The sequence below is a fragment of the Dysidea avara genome, chromosome 6 (assembly GCF_963678975.1).
Source record: "Dysidea avara chromosome 6, odDysAvar1.4, whole genome shotgun sequence".
NCBI lineage: Eukaryota > Metazoa > Porifera > Demospongiae > Dictyoceratida > Dysideidae > Dysidea > Dysidea avara.
The window spans coordinates 695,601-716,942 of NC_089277.1; the positions used below are offsets into that span (position 1 = coordinate 695,601).

Below are 21,342 nucleotides of genomic sequence, written 5' to 3' on the forward strand. Positions count from 1 at the left end.
GAGAGGTTTATACCAGAATTAGATTTTTTTTTTTGCTAATGAGCAAAGTAACTGCCACCACCATCAAAGCCCTAAGGGTGAGTGGTGCATGGGTGGGGCTTGACATTGATAAGTGTTTATGGATCTATGTGTGTACTTAGCTAGCTACACATGATCATGACCGTGACCAACAGTATGAGTTCTATGAGCAGAGTTCGCCTCTCTGCCCACAGTTTGACGTGAAAACTTTCTTTTTCTTTTATTTATTGACTAATAGCTATTTACAGGTAAAAAAAAGAGAAGCTGTTTGAATAGAAAAAAAAATGTAGAACGAAAGTGGGTACGCAGTCATACAAAAATTAAACTGTCTTTTATTCGTCTCGGCTTGGCATGTTAGTTCCTCATTGTAACAGGTACCACTTATGCACCTATCAATCTCAGGTGCAATCTATTGCTCCGCTGCTCCCCCCCCCCCGGCATATATGGGGGACGAGTGGAGATTTGACACATCCGAATGTCAAATACCCCATAGTAGGGCAAACCTATCGTGTCAAATCCCCACTGTTGGCCCCAGTTGCAACATGGTGATTTACTCAGAATTTTACATAGCATAGTTATAACAAAAAAAAAATACTTGGGCGCTTAATGAACGATCGTCAATGCCCCATAGTGGGGCAGCAGTTTCGTGTCAATTCCCCCACTTACGCCCCAGGGGGGTGGGTGGTGGGGCAATACATTGATAGGTGTAGACTACCGTGCTTTTCAGGTTTCTGGCGAAAATCAAAGCATTAACGTGATCAAACACGTGATCCGTGCTTCGAACTAGCAAGGCTTACATAACTTGCAACATACTTGCAATACTTGAACGTGTACAATGATCGGAAAAAGGTACGAATATTCACTTTAATGCCTAATACAAGTTTACACATCACACGCGCTTTGATTTTCGCAAGAAACCTGAAAAACACGGTACATGATGCAACACGAGTGCGGATTTCAACATGTGATCACGTGGTTAGCGGATAATCACGTGCCGGAAATCGTTAATAAATATGGACAAGAATCGAGTCATTTTGTAGTGACCAGTACGTTGTACGTGATGGAGTCTTCGTTTCTACTTGTTACGAACTTACCTAATCAGATATTTGACTGTGATGACACTAAGGTAAGCCCGCTATTCTGTGTGTAGACCTGGGATTATAGCTCGCTATTCTGTGTGTAGACCTGGGATTATAGCTCGCTATTCTGTGTGTAGACCTGGGATTATGGCACCGAGGCCGGCATTACGCTTTGATATCAGTTGGAATTTAACCTTGAATTGGCACTCTAAAATGTGTACCCTTTAACCATAGATAATATACGAACATGGATTGGAAATTCCCGTGAAATTATTTACCTATCCTAGTTACGGTGCGCCAATACATTGGAAAAATTATTGAAATGTACTGGGTGGCTGTTTGGATTTCTCTCGCTTGTTTTCATTCCTTTTACATTGTTTATTGTGTAGCGTTTTGTACTGAACAAGAACACAGCTTGTCTGTGGACATTGGAGGGAATATCAGTGGCGACAGGTGGATACTGGCAGGTACGCGTTAGCAAATATTTCAGCAGCATCGTTACCAGCTATCTTAACATAGCCTCTATGCCACAACCAAATAAATGTTTGATAGACTGAAATGAATTTTTAGCCAAAGACTTGTTCGACTTCGGTAAAACAATTGCCCCAAGTAGTGCCTGTTTTCTGTTCTTTTATCCAAACAGTCTGAGTATACAGTGGAACATTGGATATCTGGTTAGCTAAAGCCACTCTACCTGCTACAAGTGAAGCTAAGAACAGCAAACAAACGATGCTGCACTTTTTATTTCTTCAGGAAATTTGCCCAACCGTTATGAAACACTATACTTCACCAGTCCAGCCTCCAATTAGTGTAGGTGCTTTGTAACCCAGCTGTAACCAATAAACACGTATTTGTAGCTTACAAGAAATGCAAAATGTTCCACCTGTAATGACTGTAAACGTTTTGCGCACTGTAATGAGGATGGTCTATGACGTTACTACGTAAATAATACGGGCGTTTCCAATCCATGGTTCGTATATTATCTATGCTTTAACCCATAAATTATGAAGGGTGATCTCTGTCTTATACGTCCGTAGTCCCATTTGTATTAGTGTACACACATTTAGACTCCTGACATCAGGACACCTCATTGATAAGGACACTTAACACCGTCCACGGTTCCAATAATTTATGTCGTGCACTAGAAAGGTGTTGCACATCAAAGAGGGTGTCACTCCAAAGCCACTGTACTACAAACAAGGCCACTTTTACATGAAGGATAACGGTCAAAGCTTTATGAGTAATAGTGTATGAAAGTATCGTGACAATAAATGGAATGAGGTCAATGATCAAGATAAATTTTTGACAAAAGTCAACGATCAAATCGAAAATTGATCTTGACTGGCTTTTACCATGGTTGCATGTATAGTGGCTATTGGAGTGACACCCCTTGCACCATATAGTGATCTAGAAGTGGTGTAGTCTGTTGGCTGTTTACCAGAGCCCAGTATTGTCAGTGTTCATTTACAATTTTGGTAGCAACATGTTGCTCATAGCTTGTCTTGCATAGCTCACTTTGCATAGCATGTTTCACCAGCTGCTCCCATCCAGTAGTAATATGTCTGTCAGTGTGTCATGTTGTCAATCTCCTGTAGGAGTTATTGGAGACCATCATCAAACAGATTGATGTTAATGTTCAGTTTGAATACTTCAGGAGTTTCAGCCGTGTCAGATTAAGATGTTCATCTCCAGAAATTGCTGATCATGTTCGGACTAAAATAAACGGGACGTTGTTCATGGGTACCACAATCAAACTGTCTGTTGCTAAGGTAATGTCTTTATTGCTATGGCCAGTGTACAGATCATGGGTTATATACTTGGGATTGGAAACTAGGATATCACCATGGTAACCGTACACCTACAGCTACATGTGAAAATCATACTAACTCTCTGTGAAAAGGTATATGAGGACATGTACAACCTCCTAATCATTTCCATTGCTGAGTGATTGTTACCTCAAATCTTTTGATGTTGCTTTGAGCTATTAATCATAATCCACTAGTGAACATTTTACAATGATCTGAGTGTGTGATATTTGTGTAAGAAGTTGTAAATTAGCAGTATAGATTTATAGCATGGAGTATTCACTATCCTTTAACTCAGTGAGGTACTTCTACTGTCCACAAGACTTGTTCAATGAGTTGATGCATGTTTTAGCAAATACAATTTTGTGAATCATGTGATCAGTTTCCAATCTCTGGTCTATACTCTGTGCTAACTGTGTTACATATTATGTGTGAGTGTGTGTGTGGTGGGACATAACATATTAACAGTTGTCTTGAGTGAGAAAGTTGTCGACTACTCAGATAGAGCTATTGGTAACACTTTCCATGTACAATTATATTGATTGGTTGCACTGATAATGACCAATGCCTGACTGTTATTTTAGTCTCTGGTGGTACTCAATGGATTTAGTGTTTCACCAGTCCAACTACTTGTCTGTACAATATTGTTGTGAGTGTACACACAGTTAATTCAAGTTCTGACTATTTGTGACATAACTGGTTGTTAGTGAAACATGTACCCTCACTCCCTCTACCATGTAGTAGTAGTAGAGGTTAGTAAATCCTTTACAACAGGATCACAAACCAATAACCTTGATCTACCTACCTACCTACAACTTTGATCTACCTATCTACAACTTTGATCTACCTACCTACAGCTTGATCTACCTACAGTACCACTCAACTGCAACACCCTCTCACATGAGTGCGAATGATTAAAAACTGGTTAATTAAAGGGCGTGTCACCCATTTCGTTTACGAGTTTTCATCAAAAACGGAATGAGTACTTGTGAATGAAATTGGTGCCACGCCCTTTAAGTAGCAAGTCTTTTAATATCTTGCACTTGTGCGACGTTGCCTTTGAATGGTACTGTACCTACAACCCCTTGATCTACCTACTTACTGTTAATGGACTTCAGCGTTTTTGAAATGTCATGTTGAGGGGGGGGGGCTACACACTAAGACATGCTAGCCACCTGCCAACTACACACTTAACATGTTGTACCAGCTAGTTGTGATGTAGACTAGAACTCCTAGAATCTTATTTTGTGTCCTTAAAGAAGAGGTGTCTATACATTTCAGGATGAGCAGCAGAACTGTAACATACAAGTTGTTGTTATAACAGGAAATTGAGTGTGTAGGATACATTACATCTATGTGGAGGGGGAGCTTTATATGGAAGAAGGATAACTCTCTCCCTTCCTGTATAGAGTTGTAGGAGTGCAAAAATATATAGTTCAGTACAAGTAGGTAGGTGGGTACTAGGTGCTTGTAATGTGGCAACCTCAGTGTTTTGTTTAGGGTGTGACTTGCTAAGCCATCAACAAATTGAGTAATAAACACCAAAGGTTGGGTTAAAAACAATCCTATACCAGTATTACCAGTATTTTGATATACCAGTTATCAATCCTATACCAGTATTACCAGTATTTTGATATACCAGTTATCAAAGACTGTCACGTTATGATAACCAACTGGTTATGTTAATTTATCATGATGTATGATATTACTGATATATCACCGAGTACTACTACAGAGATTTTGGTCATGACTCCATACAATAAAGTTCATTGTAGTGAAGAATTTTTGATCCTAAAGTGTTCAAAACTTGTTTATTGACTTTTGTTATATAATTCTGCTACTAGTAAGCCTCAACACATTTCAGGATAATAAGATCAAGTAGGCTACATATCCACAAGTTGTTTAAACAGTGTGATTAACATAATAAACATGTAGTACTTCTTTATAAAAGTGGCCATGACTCCTTCATTCGTTCCACTACAAGTAATAGAGTCTAATCACATCAACAATTGAATGATATATGGGGTCATATGATGGTGGTACATGCTTACAGTAGATCATGTTCACCTGATCCATGTGAAGCCCCTAAAACCTGCATAATCCAGAAAACTGGATTTGATACAACACGAACGACAAATGCACAATACTTTTGCCATTTTACATACGTGGCTTTAAGCAGGCATATTTTGGGAAGCGTTTATCCAATCTATTAGAAATAGAACTTAGGAAGGCGTACCCTTTGTAACTTTTGACAAACAACAAGGATGTCTGTATCGTTAGTGTTCTTGTAGGCCATTTTGTCAATAACGTGATATTTGTATATCAACTGAATCGCCATCATGTGACAAGCAAGATGACGTCCAGAGAAAGATGATACGATGAACTATGGTTGAGTTATGGCCTTTTATGTATCGATTTGTGAAGGAAGTCGATGAAGAGTTAGTTCTTTTGTACTTTAAAGGCACAGAGTAAGTTCTGGGATGGAAGGATAGCACCGTTTAGACCAAAATTTAATGGTGAGTAACATGGTGTTTGTGACAGCTCTAACAGTTCTTGTACTTTAGCGAGTTTGTTTAAAAGGCTTCCGTATAATTCAGTTTCTGGATTATGCATTTTCAGTGCTTGTGTTTTGTAAAACAGCTGTGGGTTTAAGGGTTAATAAAACTGTTTATCAAAAAAAGCTATTTTGATAAGAGCAAAGAATTTTGAAAATATCCCATACATGTACTGGTAGTAGTGTACTGGTAGTAGTGTACTGGTAGTATAGTGTACTGGTAGTAGTGTACTGGTAGTAGTGTACATGTTTACAACATGACTTGTTCCAGTACAAAACCATTGGGAGTGAACACATGTTCACCTCTTTGATATACTGTGTTTTTGGCAGGGCTCAGATCAGGTGCACACCACCATGAGATAGAGACCTTATTTTGTTCACAATGAATAGGGTATCCTCTAGGATGGAATCTTGTAGTGTGTTTGGTAATGGTTTCTTTGACATGTAATGTATGGTTCAAAGATAATGACAGAGCCAAAAGTTCTTTGATATGAGTGTATGAGGCCTGTTAAATGTGAACAGCACAGAACTTGTTATGAAACACTGTTGTAACACCATCATCAGAGTTCTTGTGGAGCTCAGGTGACCACACAGTACTAGTTATGTAGAGATGTTTCAATATTATCATTCAGTGGCTTGTTGTTGTGATATTTGTTGTCTCCATAGCAACAGTGTTGTTAGTTCATACTGCAGTGTAATCATATGACACATCCTGGTTGTCCCTTCCTTACTGTATACCTTTAACAAGTGAATTGGCATAATTATGATCAGCAATTTCAGTTCCAATAAAGGTGATGATGTCAACTAAACTACCTTTTCTTGGTTAAATGACACACCTTCAATAAAATGATTGGCACCACAGTTGCTTTTTGACCATGTGAATATGATCACATCTCACTGTAAAGTTCCCTGGTAGATAATAGTTACAATGATATTAGGAATAGCTACATTTTGTACACTGACTATTGAGAGGTTGTGTACAAAACATGTCATAAACCTACTAAGCAACTGTTGCTAGCCAGCCATGCTTGAGAGCAGAAGACGTAAGGCTGCAGTCATGAATGGGACATTTTCTCTAGGTTCACTTGTATGAACTAGGGATAATTGTGGTCAATAGTTTAGTTGCATAATCTATAATGCATTTATCTGATGTTTTCAATATTTGGTTAGTTGTAAGGTAGGCTATATTGATGGCTTCCACAGTGGCTAATATCTGTCAGGAAATGACCAATGGGTGACTGTTGTTTGTGTAGCTGGATGTACCTCATAGCCACCATAATTGTCACTTATCCTTGTCAACAAGTTATCAGCTGCAGTTGTATCAGTTAACACTTCAGCTACACTTGATCATAGCTAACAGGTGGCTGTAACCAGCAGGATGTTATCAGATCATTTGTATGAGGGTATCATTTGGTTTATTTTACTAAACACTTTGTGAATATACTGTGATCAGTATTACTAGACAAAACAACTCCTACATACCTTTAATATGATACAGCTACTTCAGTGACAGTGAATTTGTGTAGTTTATTAGCAAGAGTACGTAATATAATTGGCTGAAAGTGTCCTAATTAGACACTTTCCCTCCTATACTGTTGTTATTAGTGTTGTTCAGTTACAGTACACAATAATACCATATATAGTTAGGAGGGGCAATTTTTTGAGGTTGATCAATGTTGCTAAAAATAAGCAGATTTGCAAACACTCCCATAATATTTGAATGTCAAAATATTTCAAGGATAAGATTTTTGCTGGTAACCCCGAAAACTGCAAAATCAGTGAAAATGTTCCCCCTCAAATATTTAGACTATACGGCAGTACATCCAATGGTTGTTGTGTTATTTGTATTATTGGTTGTTGCATGTGAGGGGCACACACCACACATGTTGTCATGGTAACCTGTTATATCTCCATGTAGCCAGCAGTTCAGTTGGGTAGTCGGACACTCGGGTTACCTGCAGCAACCAAACAATTCCTTATTTCTCCACCTACCTCCCCACCAGTGGGATGGGAACAGACATCAGAACAACCTCCAGTAATAAACTATGACCTCTTGTCTGCTGTCTACAGCCTGGCCGAGCCCTGTGAAACCTATGAGGTGCACCAAGGGTGTGTTGCCACACCAACCATTGTCGTGTCCGCCCCTGGTGTTGATAACAGATACGAGGAACAGAATGATGAGGCAACATTAATTAGAAAACTGTCTCCAACCATTGTAAATACTGCAAGACCACCATTGTAATCCAGTAATAATATTTATTGTATCATGTTATTTTTATCAGTTCTTATCAGATCAACAATATTGTTTATGTTATTATTGGAGGAGAGTTGAGCCTGGGGTTTTCATCACATGATCTTACAGGTCAACACCTTAATATAAGTGTCATGAATTACATAACCATGAAGTCAATGCTGTTATGTGATGCTGAGATTTGATTGGCTATTTTATAAAAATTTGTAACTATGGTTGCAAAATCTGTGATACCAAGTATTTTAATGTGTGAATAGGTGAGAGTATTACTGTTGCCAATAGGTCACCAGGACATCTGACATCTTACCAACCCCATAAGGGTGTGTAATTTAGTAGGCGAGTTACACCTAGTTGATTGCTCCATCAAGTGTAGGGTGACTGCTCTATTAGAGTGTCTTGATAATTTACACTGTTTTTCTTCATTCCACCCTAAGATGATCATATGTCTCAAGAATCAAAGTGAAGCGACCACTCAACCTAATAATGGGTAAATTGGCTGGTACCCTACTATTAGACCCTGTAAATTACCATACCCACATTACTGACAATATTACAGAAAATCAAGAGGTAGAAATTTTGTTGAAATAATATCAGTCACTGACAAATCCCTCCAATTAAGGAGCTACATCAGTGGTAGTCATGGCAACCTCTATCCCTTCTCATTGGCTGGATAACTTGTCCATGTCATCATTAAGATCATCTGGGGTGGGCATTTATTAGGAAACTGATATAACAGTTACCATGGTTACCTTCAATGAACTTCATATCAGACATTGCTAGTGACGCATCCCTCTCAAACAGTTGTTTACCTGCAACAGTTACCATAGCAAAATCATAATACATTTAGTCCCATGGTCAGTTTCAAGGTATCATGTACAATGAGTGACATATAGGTTGCTTGGTTACAATGAGTGACATTCCAACATGATAGCTTGCTTGGTTACATCATTACAGGAATAATGGCCTACTGCTTCATCGTGTGATGAGGAGACAGTGAAGCTGTTTCATTTTGAGTTGAACAATAAACTAATAATAGTAAACTGGTACTACCTTGGCAGTAATGTAAAACAGCTAGTTATACCTGTGGTACCATTCTTCCATTGTATACCGTATAGTAAAATACTTTGGCAGTAATAAAGTGTGACGAAACCCTTTTGTTGAAAAAATAGGCGGAAAATACTTTGGCGATTGAAATAATATTCATCAAAGGTTTTTACAGCAAGTTTTTACTGTACAGTATGTAAGGATCTCGGTAAGGATAAAATGACAAGGTGTCAACTCATCAGTGAAGTAGTGTAGTAGGTGTAGCGTTGTTGTTGTAGCAGTACTTTTTGCAGCTACTGATATAACGACGTGCTAGCAAAGGTGTGCTTCTCTATCTCCTGTGATGCCAAGAGCGACCGTATTTGCTTCTCAGAGAACTCCAGTAGCAGAGGTTATCACGTATATCAAAGTATTTGGCCAAATCCATCACAAAATGATGAACTAACTGACGTGCAAACGGGAAGCTGGTTGGAAATGCTATCCCAAGGAGTGCTTACAACTGTGGGACACATTCCTAGGAAGATCAAGATTTCCAAAGTCAGCTCGATCTTTATTGCGTGGTGGTATGAGCTGACCTTCATCTCAAGTTCAAGTTACTCAATGTGCTCGTGTGATCATCTAAAATAATTGGCGAAAAAACTTTGGTGAATTGAATGCTATTCGCCAAATTCGTCAAAGTTTTTTACCGCCAAAGTTTTTTACTATACGGTATCATTCAGGTTCATTTCCACAACTTTGTTTATAATATTTAATAGCTTTTTTCAGCACATGTTGACTATGTTTAAATTTTACTACTAACTGTCCATAGGATGACCTTCTGGTACCATACAAGTTGTGTACCTGTTAATTTGACTTCTTTGTTGCTACGACGATTAGTGGCAGTCATTTCTGTGTCAAATTGTTCCTTCCATTTACCAAATGTCTCCTTGGTTACCGGAGTACCATGAAATACTGCGGGTTGCTATGGACAAACAACAACAACAAATTCATCTGATAACACAACATGATAAGAACATATACCAGTTGAGAGGGAATTAAATTTGGTGGTTGCTGCTTCCACTGTAGTCGGTCCTACCCTAAAAAGTAAGGGTCTGGTGAAATCAGATCCCATATCATTTCAATGGAATGAACTTTATCAATGACGTCACGAGCACAAGATGGCCACGTTATTTGGAATACTAATGTACAGGCTCCTAACAAGAACCTGACCAGTAACCAACAGATATGGGTATAAAGTAACAAATGCCATTGCAAACAAGCGCTATCTCGAAAAATTTCCAGCATGCAATACAAACCGTTCATTGTGTTGTTTAGAAGTTGATATCTCCTTCATGTGTGTTTAAGTCACCAGCGTGCATTAAATTGGCAAGCAAAGAAAGTCATTACATATGGAATCTGTATTTTGACACTTTGCAAAGGGGCAGGAGGCGTGAGACTACTACTGATACATCCTGAATGTTTGTGCTCGTGGTAATTTCAAACTCGGCCATTGCCTGTAATACTGTCACTCAAGCTATCATCAGCAGTATTATGTGTCCTTATACAAGCATAATTAGCACAGACCTGGGACAAATATGTCCACGCTAGTCAGCAACGACTGCCACCATTGTCCACAACTTTTACCAACACAATCGGCAAAGTTATATTTTAGGGAATAAAGGACATGCCTCGAAATTATCGATACGAATTGTAAGATAAAATTTCGATACGAATTGTAAGATAAAATGTTGGTACAAATTGTAAGATTTAATCTGAAGCATCATTGACTGCTCTATTAGAGTATATCAATATTCCATTGTATGTCATAACAGCCATGGTTGGTATAAAATATCACGTGTTTGTTCTTTGCCCTTCAGTCACACGTTGCTACCACTGGACAGAACTCTATGGTAGAGTGTTCTTTAGGGTCAGGAATTAGCACACTGTCCAAACGTGTCACATGACAAGATGGTAGTTATGAACATGATCATTTATGTAATATTATTTATTATATGGGTAATATGTAATAGTTATACCATGGTTGCGAGGGATTTTGCTGATATATACACCCAAAGCGCGAGGGCCACAGGCCCGAGGGCTGCGGGTGTATATGTCAGCAAAATCCCAAGCAGCCATGGTACAAGTGATATATATCACTTGGGGCGCACTCACCTAATAGGTGAAAGAACTAATGAGAACTCATCCCATTTGTTTTATACAGTAGCATCTGAAGATCGATTGTGGTTTTAATAGCGTGGGCTAATAGCCATCAAAACGTTGTCCGTACGTTAAAACGTCATTAATACGTTACTATGCTTCAACACGCAATGTTAGAAAACTTGCGATTGTGGGATGGAGTTTATATTGTTATCATTTTTGTACTAAGTTAAGCCAACTAACTTCGCTATTGGGACAGTAAGTAAGTTATTATATTAAGTTAAGTACTTAGAACTGTAAGTTACTAACCTATTTCAACGTAGCAGTAGTAGCTTTGCTGTTCCATGGTCTGTTCAAAGGCTGATACGCGGTGGGTAGAAATACGCATCCACAATCGCCCAAACAATTATCTTGTGCCTTCATTATCCTTTAGTAACAACCAACTACTCTATCTTAGCCTATGTACTAAGCTTAGCAACCTCTACAAAACCGAGTCCCACAATACAAAGCTCTATGTCGCTCAATATAACGAGTCAAAGCACATCGATTCTTTGAACTGGCTGGGTATCAAAGTCATTGGCAAACCGCTTTCCCATGATATTGCCCGGGCAATATGCGAGTTAAACACCGAGCGGCGCCTTTGAAAGCCCACGCTAAAGTGGTATATGTAACTGTAACTAAATAGTTTCTATCGCAAGTAACGAGTAACCAATATAAGCTCCTGCTTCTACACATTAACTACTGGGGGTTATTGAGCAACAACATGTGATCCCTCCTTGGAACCTCTAAAGGATTTAAGGTTGAAATAATCTTTCTGAAACCTTGGGATTACAAGAAATCGTAGGAATTTTTTTTGTATATCTGTACATAGCTATGGACACACTAACCTCATCTTGTTTATCATCTAGTGCTGCATACTCATCTGTTGCAGCATTAGCAGCAGCTGTTATCTCATCCACCATTTCTCCTAGTCTCTCTTGTAATCCACTAACTAAACTGAATACCATCACTACTCCAACTTCTTCCTCTGCCTGACAGTGTACTCTAATTAATGCCATATATATCATACTATTGTTACCTGTTCCCGTAGCAACTGCTCTAGTTCCACTACCTGGGTGTTGGTGAGGTTGCTATTGGTTACACACATCTCTGGGGGCGTGTCCGGGTAAGTGGGTGTGTAGGTGAAGTTTACAGTGACTGTTGCTATGGATACCACTATTACAACCAATAACATGTACATATTATGGTTACCTGAAGTGTCCCCATCATCAGATTGTACTACCAATGTGATCTCAAATACAATGGGGTCCTGGCTAACTTCTGTATTAATATAATACTAGTTAGTATACTTATTGACATCATACCACACCATCCCCAGGTCGGAAAGAATGTGGGATGTTTTTTCTTTCTTCTTCATAAGCTACCATAATTATTACTTGGTGAAACATCACACCTTCTAGTAGCCACACTTAGTGGTACCACAGTTAATTAATTCTTTGGCTTAGACATCATTTTTGAGCATAAAGTAGTAGCCAAGTCTGAGTAATCGCCACATCAATTATTAAACTGAGGCAACAGATATTGCGACTAGTAAATATAGTATGATAATTTTCTTATCCCCAATGCTGAACACAGATATCCATATTATCCGGACAGTAATTCTATATCCAGATAGCACCGCTATCAGGATAGTTACTAATAATTCAAAGCAGCTCTAATCAGCTCAAAGCGGACCAGCTCTAATCCCCAGGATACATGGCAACACAGGATGTAAGCTGTGACTAATCATAGGCGTAGGGGACATGATTTGACTAGCAATTTGATATCATCTCTGAAGTACTCAACTGTCTTGCTTACTACCATCAACATTTCATATAATTCACCATTCTATTCAATCAGCAATACACAAAGAATTTATAAAACTATCAGTTTGTACTGTGACTCTTCAGCAACACTTCAGATTGATGATTGTGACAAACACCTCTAAAATTAGTTTTTGAACAAGCAAAGTTGTTTGTGACTGACATAGAAGCAAATTACAGAAGTAAGAATGCACTGCTGGAATGTTTCAAGCATTTGTACTACTAAAAAAAACTCTGAAACTCAATCTCAGATGGTAAATTTCCAAAACTTTCCTGGGGTCATGTCCCAAGACCCAAAATTTGTTGTAAAGCATTAGAAATTATAGTACAGGCTTAAAATAGCATTTTACCTGTAAATTCTTCACTGGAATAAATTGACCGAAGTGCTTCTAATTCACTAGCTTGTTCTTCTTTGTAATCTATTGAGTTATTTGAATATACACATATCACGTGATATAATGGCTGTACTAACCTGTCATACTGTGATCCTGTCATATTTCATTATCTAGTGTTCTAATTAATAAGCACTGTTTCTAAACAATGCTCACCCTGTGTGCTGTACAGAAAGTGTTAACCCTACACAGACCTCAATCAAGCATTATTTGACCTCACTTTACTCCACTGATCACTCCTTAGTACACACGTGGTACAATAAAAAAATTACTGCTAATTTTGAGCACGTGATTCGGGGTTACCGGTTTAGGAGACACACGCAATGGATCGCGGTGAGTTGTCCATAGTACAGTGAGTAACTTATAACGCGCTACTTAACTCCTGTAGGTAAGAAAAGAAATAAGCCGGTAGACAGCGCCGAAGTACCGTCAAGTAGGTTATTATTTATCCTACTGGGGTAATCGTTACGTTTGTTACATATTGTGTGCAGGCAGTAAAAAGAAGACCGCCATTGAATCCGTGAATGACATTCCTAAGGAGAAGAAACGAGTAAGTTCTTTGTATAGTTGGCACTAATTGGAACTAATTTTTTAGATCAAGTTAACCCGAGGGGACCTGCGCAGTATGACCAGGGACGAGATTATCACCAAGTGAGTAGCCAGTATGATGTAGTGTGTTATTATATGGTGTGCATTAGATGGGAAGAGCAGGATGAGTATATCGACTGGTTACTGGCAGTGAAGGGTATGGAAGAACTCAGCAAGTTACAAGAATCAGAAAGCAAATTGACATTGCAAGTACAAGAAGCTACTCGTAGAGAAAATGTGCTTAACATGAGATTAGCTACCAAACAACAAGAACTCCAGGATACCATGGTGAGTATTAGGTTGCTATAGTGAAACCTGTTTCCTTAGCAATGGCCTTACTCCCAGGGGTGTGTGGATGGAAACTTCAAAGGAATGTTTACACTTCATCAGAATTTTATGTAGGCTTTGAGTATTGAATGCTTGAAAGCACTCTTGCTCTGGCTTTGCCATGTTGTGGCCAATATAAAGAGGTGGCCTTGCTACTAAGGGTAGTTTACAGGTTTCACTACTTGTGTAATGTATTGCTGCAATGTGGTGACCTATTGTCTCTTTTTTTATGTCATTTCCCATTGTCTTCCTCCACTGTCAACGTGATGATAAATTACATTAAATACACAATTTTGTTGTACCATACACACACACACACACGTACAGACACAAGTACATGATCTGAAGCAAGCCCAATCACCATCGACGGCACAGCTACACTCAATGTTGATGGACCCTGCAGTCAACTTGATGTTTCTGAAGATGAAGAGTGAACTGAAGGATGTTAAGGAGAAACTAGCACAGGCACAAAGTGACTTGAGTGCGTGGAAGTTTTCCACCGATAGGTCAGTACTGACTAAACTGGTAGAGAACAGCAAACGTCATACTATTGACCAGCAGTGTTCTGTAGTCATTTTGTATTACATGTTGTATTGTATAACTAGCTCAAATGAGCCGCCACAGAGCTCACAAGACTACCTGGCTAGCTCACATGATCGTCTCACCTGCTGGCTGTGACTGTAAACATTTTCCCATGATAGTTAAGTCAAAAACGTTCACTTTCAATGGTGACATGTTATACTAGGTTATCAGTTTTTTCCTGAGTGTATTTCTATCCTTGAGCCTACAATCATTGTGCTAATAACCTGGAGCCCCTGGTTATGGGCTCCTGGTCCGACCATTTAGTTGGGGGATGGTATGTCATTTATCATATGATCTTGGAAGAAATGTTAAACTTTGGTGCCTCAAGTAAATGCCAGGAACTAAAAGCTATAGCGATGTCAGTCCCATAATTATGTTGGCCTCTTATCATTGAGTGTTTCTATTGGGAAAACACTCACCTGGAAAATCAGGACACCTTGATAATCAGGACATCTTGATAATCAGGACATCTTGATAATCAGGACACCTTGGTAATCAAGATACTATCGGTTGGTCCCAAGGTGTCCATGTTACACTGTAACCTGTTAATGTGGACACTTGAGGACACCTACATAATTCAGACACTTAGTTAAGGTCCCAAAGTATCCCTTAGTATATAAACTGACCTGGAAAATCAGGACACCTTGATAATCAGGACCACCATAGAGTCGATGTCAGGTTGCTTGTGAATGTAATTCAATAATTCGGACATGTGATATTTGCACGGTAGAGTTATTTTTTTGCAACCATTTTAATAATGCAATCAAATTACTCATCACCTTAGATTGTCAGACAATGCCAGGGTTAGTCATTCAACATGCGAGTAACATTTACATGGTCACGTTCACAACTCACATGTGTAATTTGTTCATTTACATGATTGTAACTGGTTCTAGTTGCATATTCACCATTGAGTGTATCACCAGATCTAGTTGGTGTTTTACTGTTGACCTTGACTTGTATTACATTGTGGTGTGTCAAGTCAGTCACATGATCCGCCTAATTGCTCCTATAGTGGGTGGGGGGAGGGGATCAGATGATAGCCTAAGAGAAGGTGTATGAAATTGCAGTCATAAAGTCACGAAGGTGTATGAAATTGCAGTCATAAAGTCACGAAACATGTAGTGTCTGGTCCTCCAAGAGCCACCTCTTCCATTTGAACCCCATGTAGTGCCCACTTCACCATGTAATCCATGATACAGCTATCTGGGAAGGTGTAGTGATTTCAGTATTGTTTGCTCCCCATCACTAGTAACAGTTTTAGTCACATTACTGCCAAGACTGAGTTGTACAGGTGATAACCCCCAACAACTTCTCTAATGCACATTGTAGCCTTGTCCCCAGCTGCCCACACACTAGATCACACAGAGGTCAGCTAGTGACTAGTGGATAATGTTTCTTGTGCTCATTTTTGCTTTAATACTTTCAAATGAATAAACGTAAAGGAGTGTACTTTATATAATCTGATGGTGTGACTTATAAATGCTTAATGTTCAAACCTTCTTAAAACAATAGTCGATGGCAAAGAAGACCCTTTAGACAACTTACTAAGCTAGTTTAGTGCACACTTCCTGGGCCAAGGCATTGGACTAGTGTCATCGGACAACCTTTGCATAATCAAGTGTGTGGCCAGCTAGGGACTCAGTTCCTGGCTTAACGGACACTATTGGTAAGACGTCACTTAAACTCTAATGTCACCATACAATCAACCCTAAGGTGTGATGTTGAAATAAGTAGGCAGTGTTGAAATGTGATATTAGCTAACAAATGGCTACAATGATAATTAAGTTATCAAGGCAATTCTGAGGGTATTATGCAGGCCAAAGTAACTGGACCATACAGTACAAACTGGACCATACAGTAAGTACAGTCATAATTTTGAGGAACAGAACTTTATGAATTTTGTGAGTGATTATAGCTGCGTGATATAATTGGGAAATGTTTGCGGTTACATATAGCCATTACCTTAAAATATGTTATCTTCAAGGCTTTGTTGTCTTTTGTAACTTACGAATAATTCATAGCATTAGAGTAGTAAATATTGTTACTAATAGAACAGTTATATTATAACAACAGAGTACTGTATAACTAGTTATTATACCATCTGAAAATTTCTTGTGGAATAAAATAATAATGGCAGAAAATTTAGTAACAAAAGGCCATCACTAAATTAACAATTAAGATACACGCTAAAATGCGATGTGGAAACGTTTGTAGCAGGCACCAACCATTTCTGTTTCAACTAGCAGAGTGATGTGAATTGCACCTGTGCAGTGTCATACACGCACGCATCCACTCTTTTCGTTTAACTGGGCTGGTAGAAAACTTTGAGAGAGCTGGACCCTTGCTAGCAAGCCTGCAGACTCATCACAATCATTTTTGATGTTAGCATTGATTGTTAGTTTGAGTTGCACGCAGCTCTTATTATCTGCTTCAACTTTCATTACAGGACACAGCTTTGGTTGAGTAAACGTTTCTTTCCAGAGTGGCTTAGTGATGAAGCTTTCAACATCATGTTACCTTAGTAAAATCATGTGATAACGTTATTACCATGGCACCATAATTCTTACCAATTAAATGATCCCAAAGTGCTAATATTAAGTGTCTTGCTACTGTACAGAAACTAGCTATATATTATACTGATAGTGAAATACTCTACTAGAATGGGCACTTGTGTTTGATTCAGGGGATAGCCACCGTTATAGTTGCTGTTACTTTACCTGATCAAATTATCATAGCACATTCCAATATGATCTGATGGTTGGGACTCCCTACACACACAGTAGCCATGTATTATCTATTACTAGTAATGTGGAAACACTGGCCATTTCCTGTTTGCCTTTATGGTAGAGTGCTACAGAGGGTCGTGAAGTTATTGTAAATCCCGTAATTTTAAACAAACGCACATGGATGTTACTTTGCAGTTCAATTATTGGTGTGAACACTGTAAGTCTTACACAAACTAGCTAACAATAATCAAAAATTGTGGAAGCAAATGATCACGTGTATATAGTGAAGACTTATGATGATGGATCGTCTGAAGTTCTAGGATATGGTGATGCAGTGATTGCACAGAATTTAAACATCACAGTTTTACAATGATTTCTCAACATGCAGATGCCAGTGTCCAACAGATAAAGCTAACAGACCCCACTCAGTTACTTGTATTGCATCTTGTAATGGGAAGACAAAAATTATAGGAGGAACTACTAAAAGTGTTGTCAGTGAACATGTGTAGATCACAAGACAGAAGCTAAGGATCAAAGGGATGAATTTTTGAAGCAGCGGTGTATCACAAGTGTCCATTTACAGCAGTGAAATGCTACTTGATGAAACAGGAGTTGATCAAAGAAATACAATACGGTGTTGTGGCTACAACATGAGAGGAAAGCCTGTTGTAAATCATCAGTTGCTGTTGATTCAAGGGGATCACCCTCTGGAATAGCCTATGCATGGCTGGCTTATTAAAATGTGAAGGTTGTGTGAGTAGTAACCAATGGTGATGTCTTTATAACATCTTCCTGTTTATTGCCTTCTGATGGAGAAGATCCACACAGAGTGGTAACTGTTACATCGTAGTGGTAGTATGGTAAAGAAGTTGATTGTGTACTCTCTTCTGCCGTATTCCCCACCAATTGAAGTGACATTTTCTGAGGTAAAAGCTTTGATGAAAATGATGAAGACTGTTTTGTTAGTAGCTTTACAACCATCACATGGCAAGATTGTTAAAACTGGATTTCTGAAATTGGACTGTATGGATAAGTAGTGGTACATAATATTCACTATGACTCTGGAGTAGTGGAATTTATCAGTTTTGTATCATCTTCAAATAAACTTTGAAGGTATCGTAGCTGTTTCAGGTTTTTCCTTCGTAGTGTGACAGCTTTACCAGGAGGTGTGTCGATCACAGAAGAAGCTAGCTTAGAACTCACTTCACTTGAACTCCTCACATCAGATGTTCCAACTGCTTTGATAAAGTAGCTGGTACACCTGTAATACCATCTGTGAGTGACTAACACGGGCTTCAACGTCAGGTGGTTTGTATTTGTGAACACATCACCTTTCTTGATCAGTCTTAGCTGTGGTACAGTGGTACTTACCACTTACGTTTTGACTTGAGATCCTCAACTATACCATCTACCTGTTTCACTTACACTGCCTAACTTGTAATAATCACCATATCGGTCATTGTGCTAGCTACTGTGGTCTCCACCGTACATGTCCGTAGGATGAGGTCTCCATCATACATGTCTGTAGGATGAGGTCTCCATTATACATGTCCGTAGGATGACACTGAGACTACAAGGTGAAGCCTAGTACAAGGTTGTCATGTTAACTTGTAGTGTGTAGCCAGTGTCACCTGACTATTGCTAATAGTATAGTTGCTGAGTTTGTTGTTCACCCACTACTGGTAGACTCATGTGCCACTGGCTGTGACAATATCACTGGTGTTGTGTAGAGGAACTTCAAGTTTGTCTTGTAACTAAACTGACACAATAATGTACAGGTCATTGAAGCAGTGGGGAAGAAGAGTATTCTGTTAGCATCTTGAAGACTACCAGTACAGACAGACCAATAAGCACATATTGTTAACTACTAGTCTTTTACTAAGAGCATTCACTCATTTGATCTGTACTTTCTTGTTAATGAGAACTGATTATTTGGTACTGAAATTTCGGCAAAATGAAAAGTTATTCGTCAAGTGTCAAATGTGAATCAAAAGCGAATTTTACTTTCTCAACAATTATACTTTCTCTTATTCATCAAATGTCCATAAACATCTTTTAATGGTCTGTTATTTCTTGATTACTGTCAATATTTAATTCATCAGTTGATAAAGTGTGGATTAGTCAACTATTACCTGTTATATGGTGTAGGGTATTACCCTACCCTGAATAGCTACAATAGTTCTCACATGATACAATCAGTTAGTCATAATGTCCAGCCTAACAGTATAGCCAGACCGTATGCTCCAAAACGGGCCTGTAACCTCTAATTAATGAACACCATGCAGAGAAAAGGGTCTGGCTACATGACACTACAACATGTTACAATTGTTTTTATTGCCTTCACAATGGTATCTCTATAGATAGTGTGTTGTATGGAAGATTTATTTTTTACTTGCTGTATCATTTACACATCCTTCACTTTATAAAATGTAATTGAAAAGTGAACTTTACTTTCTCGACAATTTCTAGCCATTGGTTACAACACTGAAACAAGAATTAATATTAGCAAGAATTAATAATTGAGCCTCTCCACTATTATTAACTCTTGATATTAGTGGTAGGGTACCACTATACCCTACCAGTACTGTGGTACCCTACCACTATTGCCCATGCTTATAAGGATTGCCAATGGTGACATTACTACAGACCATGTAAGCATGACTGGTCTTGGTAGCAGATTCAGTCGACAATTTCTCTGCCACAAAATATTACCTTCATACAATTCTGAGAGCTTGGTTAATGTCAAAAGAGTTCTCCTACCTCCCAATGATCTGTAATACCATGAACATTACTGGTGCCATGCCTGGGCAACCATAACAGTGAACTCTGGTAGTACAATAGGGAAATTGTCAAGTTAAATTATATGAAGAAACAGTGTCAGGTTAGCAGGATATGACCACTCAGGAAAGTCTGGCCTTGTAGTGATGATTGACCATACCCTCATAATGAGGATACTCACTTGGTTAATGTATACAACATGTCATCATTGCCAATCCCTGTTTACAAGTGGATTTGTTTCCTGTTCTATCCAGCTTGTGGTGAGGCTTTCACTGTCAGATTATTTATAGTAACTTGTTTACACTTCCTTTGTTGTTGTTATGACAATGTCATGTATTCCAGTGCCACAGGCAAGCGTCTTATGACGAAGTGCAGGATGTTACTACAAGAAAATCAGGAGCTGGGTAAACAGCTGTCGCAGGGGAAGATTGCTCAATTAGAGGCTGAGATTGCTCTGCAGAAGAAATACTCTCAGGAACTGAAGACTTCTCAAGATGGTGAGTGGGTGTTTGTAAGAGGGGGAAATCCCATTGGTAATGAGGAGAAACCATTTATTGAAGGGGAATCCCCACTGTTCGATACAGTTCACTATAACTTGAAAACTGGTATTTCCCTCACTACTACTACCACCACATGGGTGATCTCCCAGGTGTTTCCCCTTATTATAAATCACATACCATATGTTACAGAACTGAGTGAGTATGTGTTCCAAGTTGATGAAGAAGCTGAAGGACTTCATTCATCCATCCTTAACAGCTACTCCACTGCACCAACAGACCTGACTGTGCACAACAAACTGGGGGGTGGGGTTGCTGCTAACAAATTGACTAGTAGAGTTAATGGACCATTAGACACTCCCCCCCTACTGGGTGGTGTCGGGGGTAACAGCAAGTCATCAACTAGTAGCAACGAGACACATTAAGCACACATCATTACGGGTAATATGATGTCATTATTATATGTTAGTATTTTTATGGTATGTTATATTGTTATTCATCCTATTAATAGGTTAGCTGCTAGGGACCATAAGTGTTGATATGAGCCACACAACACTTATATGGTCATCTTATTGGTGGCTACAGTCTATTTCTGGTTGGTTGAACAATTAAAGTGTAAAAATCATGTGAAAAAAGTATCAGTAGCCTTTAATTTAAACTAACGTTGTCTGCCTGGTGTGAAATTTCATTGGTTGTTTCT

The 21,342-nt window shown here is 38.8% G+C and overlaps 3 protein-coding genes across 4 annotated transcripts; 2 read left to right on the plus strand and 1 right to left on the minus strand.

The window, feature by feature from the left end:
- Window positions 1-982: 982 nt before the first annotated feature.
- Window positions 983-7,770, plus strand: LOC136258515 (calcipressin-1-like). Its single transcript, XM_066051831.1, has 3 exons — window positions 983-1,144; window positions 2,693-2,866; window positions 7,375-7,770. The coding sequence occupies exons 1-3, from the start codon at window positions 1,079-1,081 to the stop codon at window positions 7,696-7,698; spliced, it is 564 nt and encodes a 187-aa protein (XP_065907903.1). The 5' UTR covers window positions 983-1,078; the 3' UTR covers window positions 7,699-7,770.
- A 487-nt stretch (window positions 7,771-8,257) lies between these two features.
- Window positions 8,258-13,497, minus strand: LOC136258513 (RWD domain-containing protein 1-like). Of its 2 annotated transcripts, none has more exons than XM_066051829.1 (9): window positions 13,362-13,497; window positions 13,222-13,305; window positions 13,100-13,168; window positions 12,139-12,207; window positions 11,966-12,090; window positions 11,775-11,918; window positions 9,592-9,712; window positions 8,457-8,516; window positions 8,258-8,407 (listed from the first exon to the last, which is right to left on the minus strand). In XM_066051829.1, exons 2-9 carry the CDS (start codon window positions 13,226-13,228, stop codon window positions 8,367-8,369), a joined length of 636 nt encoding a protein of 211 aa, XP_065907901.1. In that variant the 5' UTR covers window positions 13,229-13,305; window positions 13,362-13,497; the 3' UTR covers window positions 8,258-8,366. The 2 variants fall into 2 exon arrangements, with proteins under 2 accessions (XP_065907901.1, XP_065907902.1); XM_066051830.1 differs by having other exon boundaries at window positions 13,357-13,427.
- Window positions 13,361-21,141, plus strand: LOC136258512 (pre-mRNA-splicing regulator WTAP-like). The gene is made up of 8 exons (XM_066051827.1): window positions 13,361-13,474; window positions 13,530-13,574; window positions 13,633-13,691; window positions 13,737-13,792; window positions 13,840-14,017; window positions 14,384-14,562; window positions 20,488-20,642; window positions 20,835-21,141. Exons 1-8 carry the CDS (start codon window positions 13,465-13,467, stop codon window positions 21,065-21,067), a joined length of 915 nt encoding a protein of 304 aa, XP_065907899.1. The 5' UTR covers window positions 13,361-13,464; the 3' UTR covers window positions 21,068-21,141.
- The last annotated feature ends 201 nt before the right edge of the window (window positions 21,142-21,342 follow it).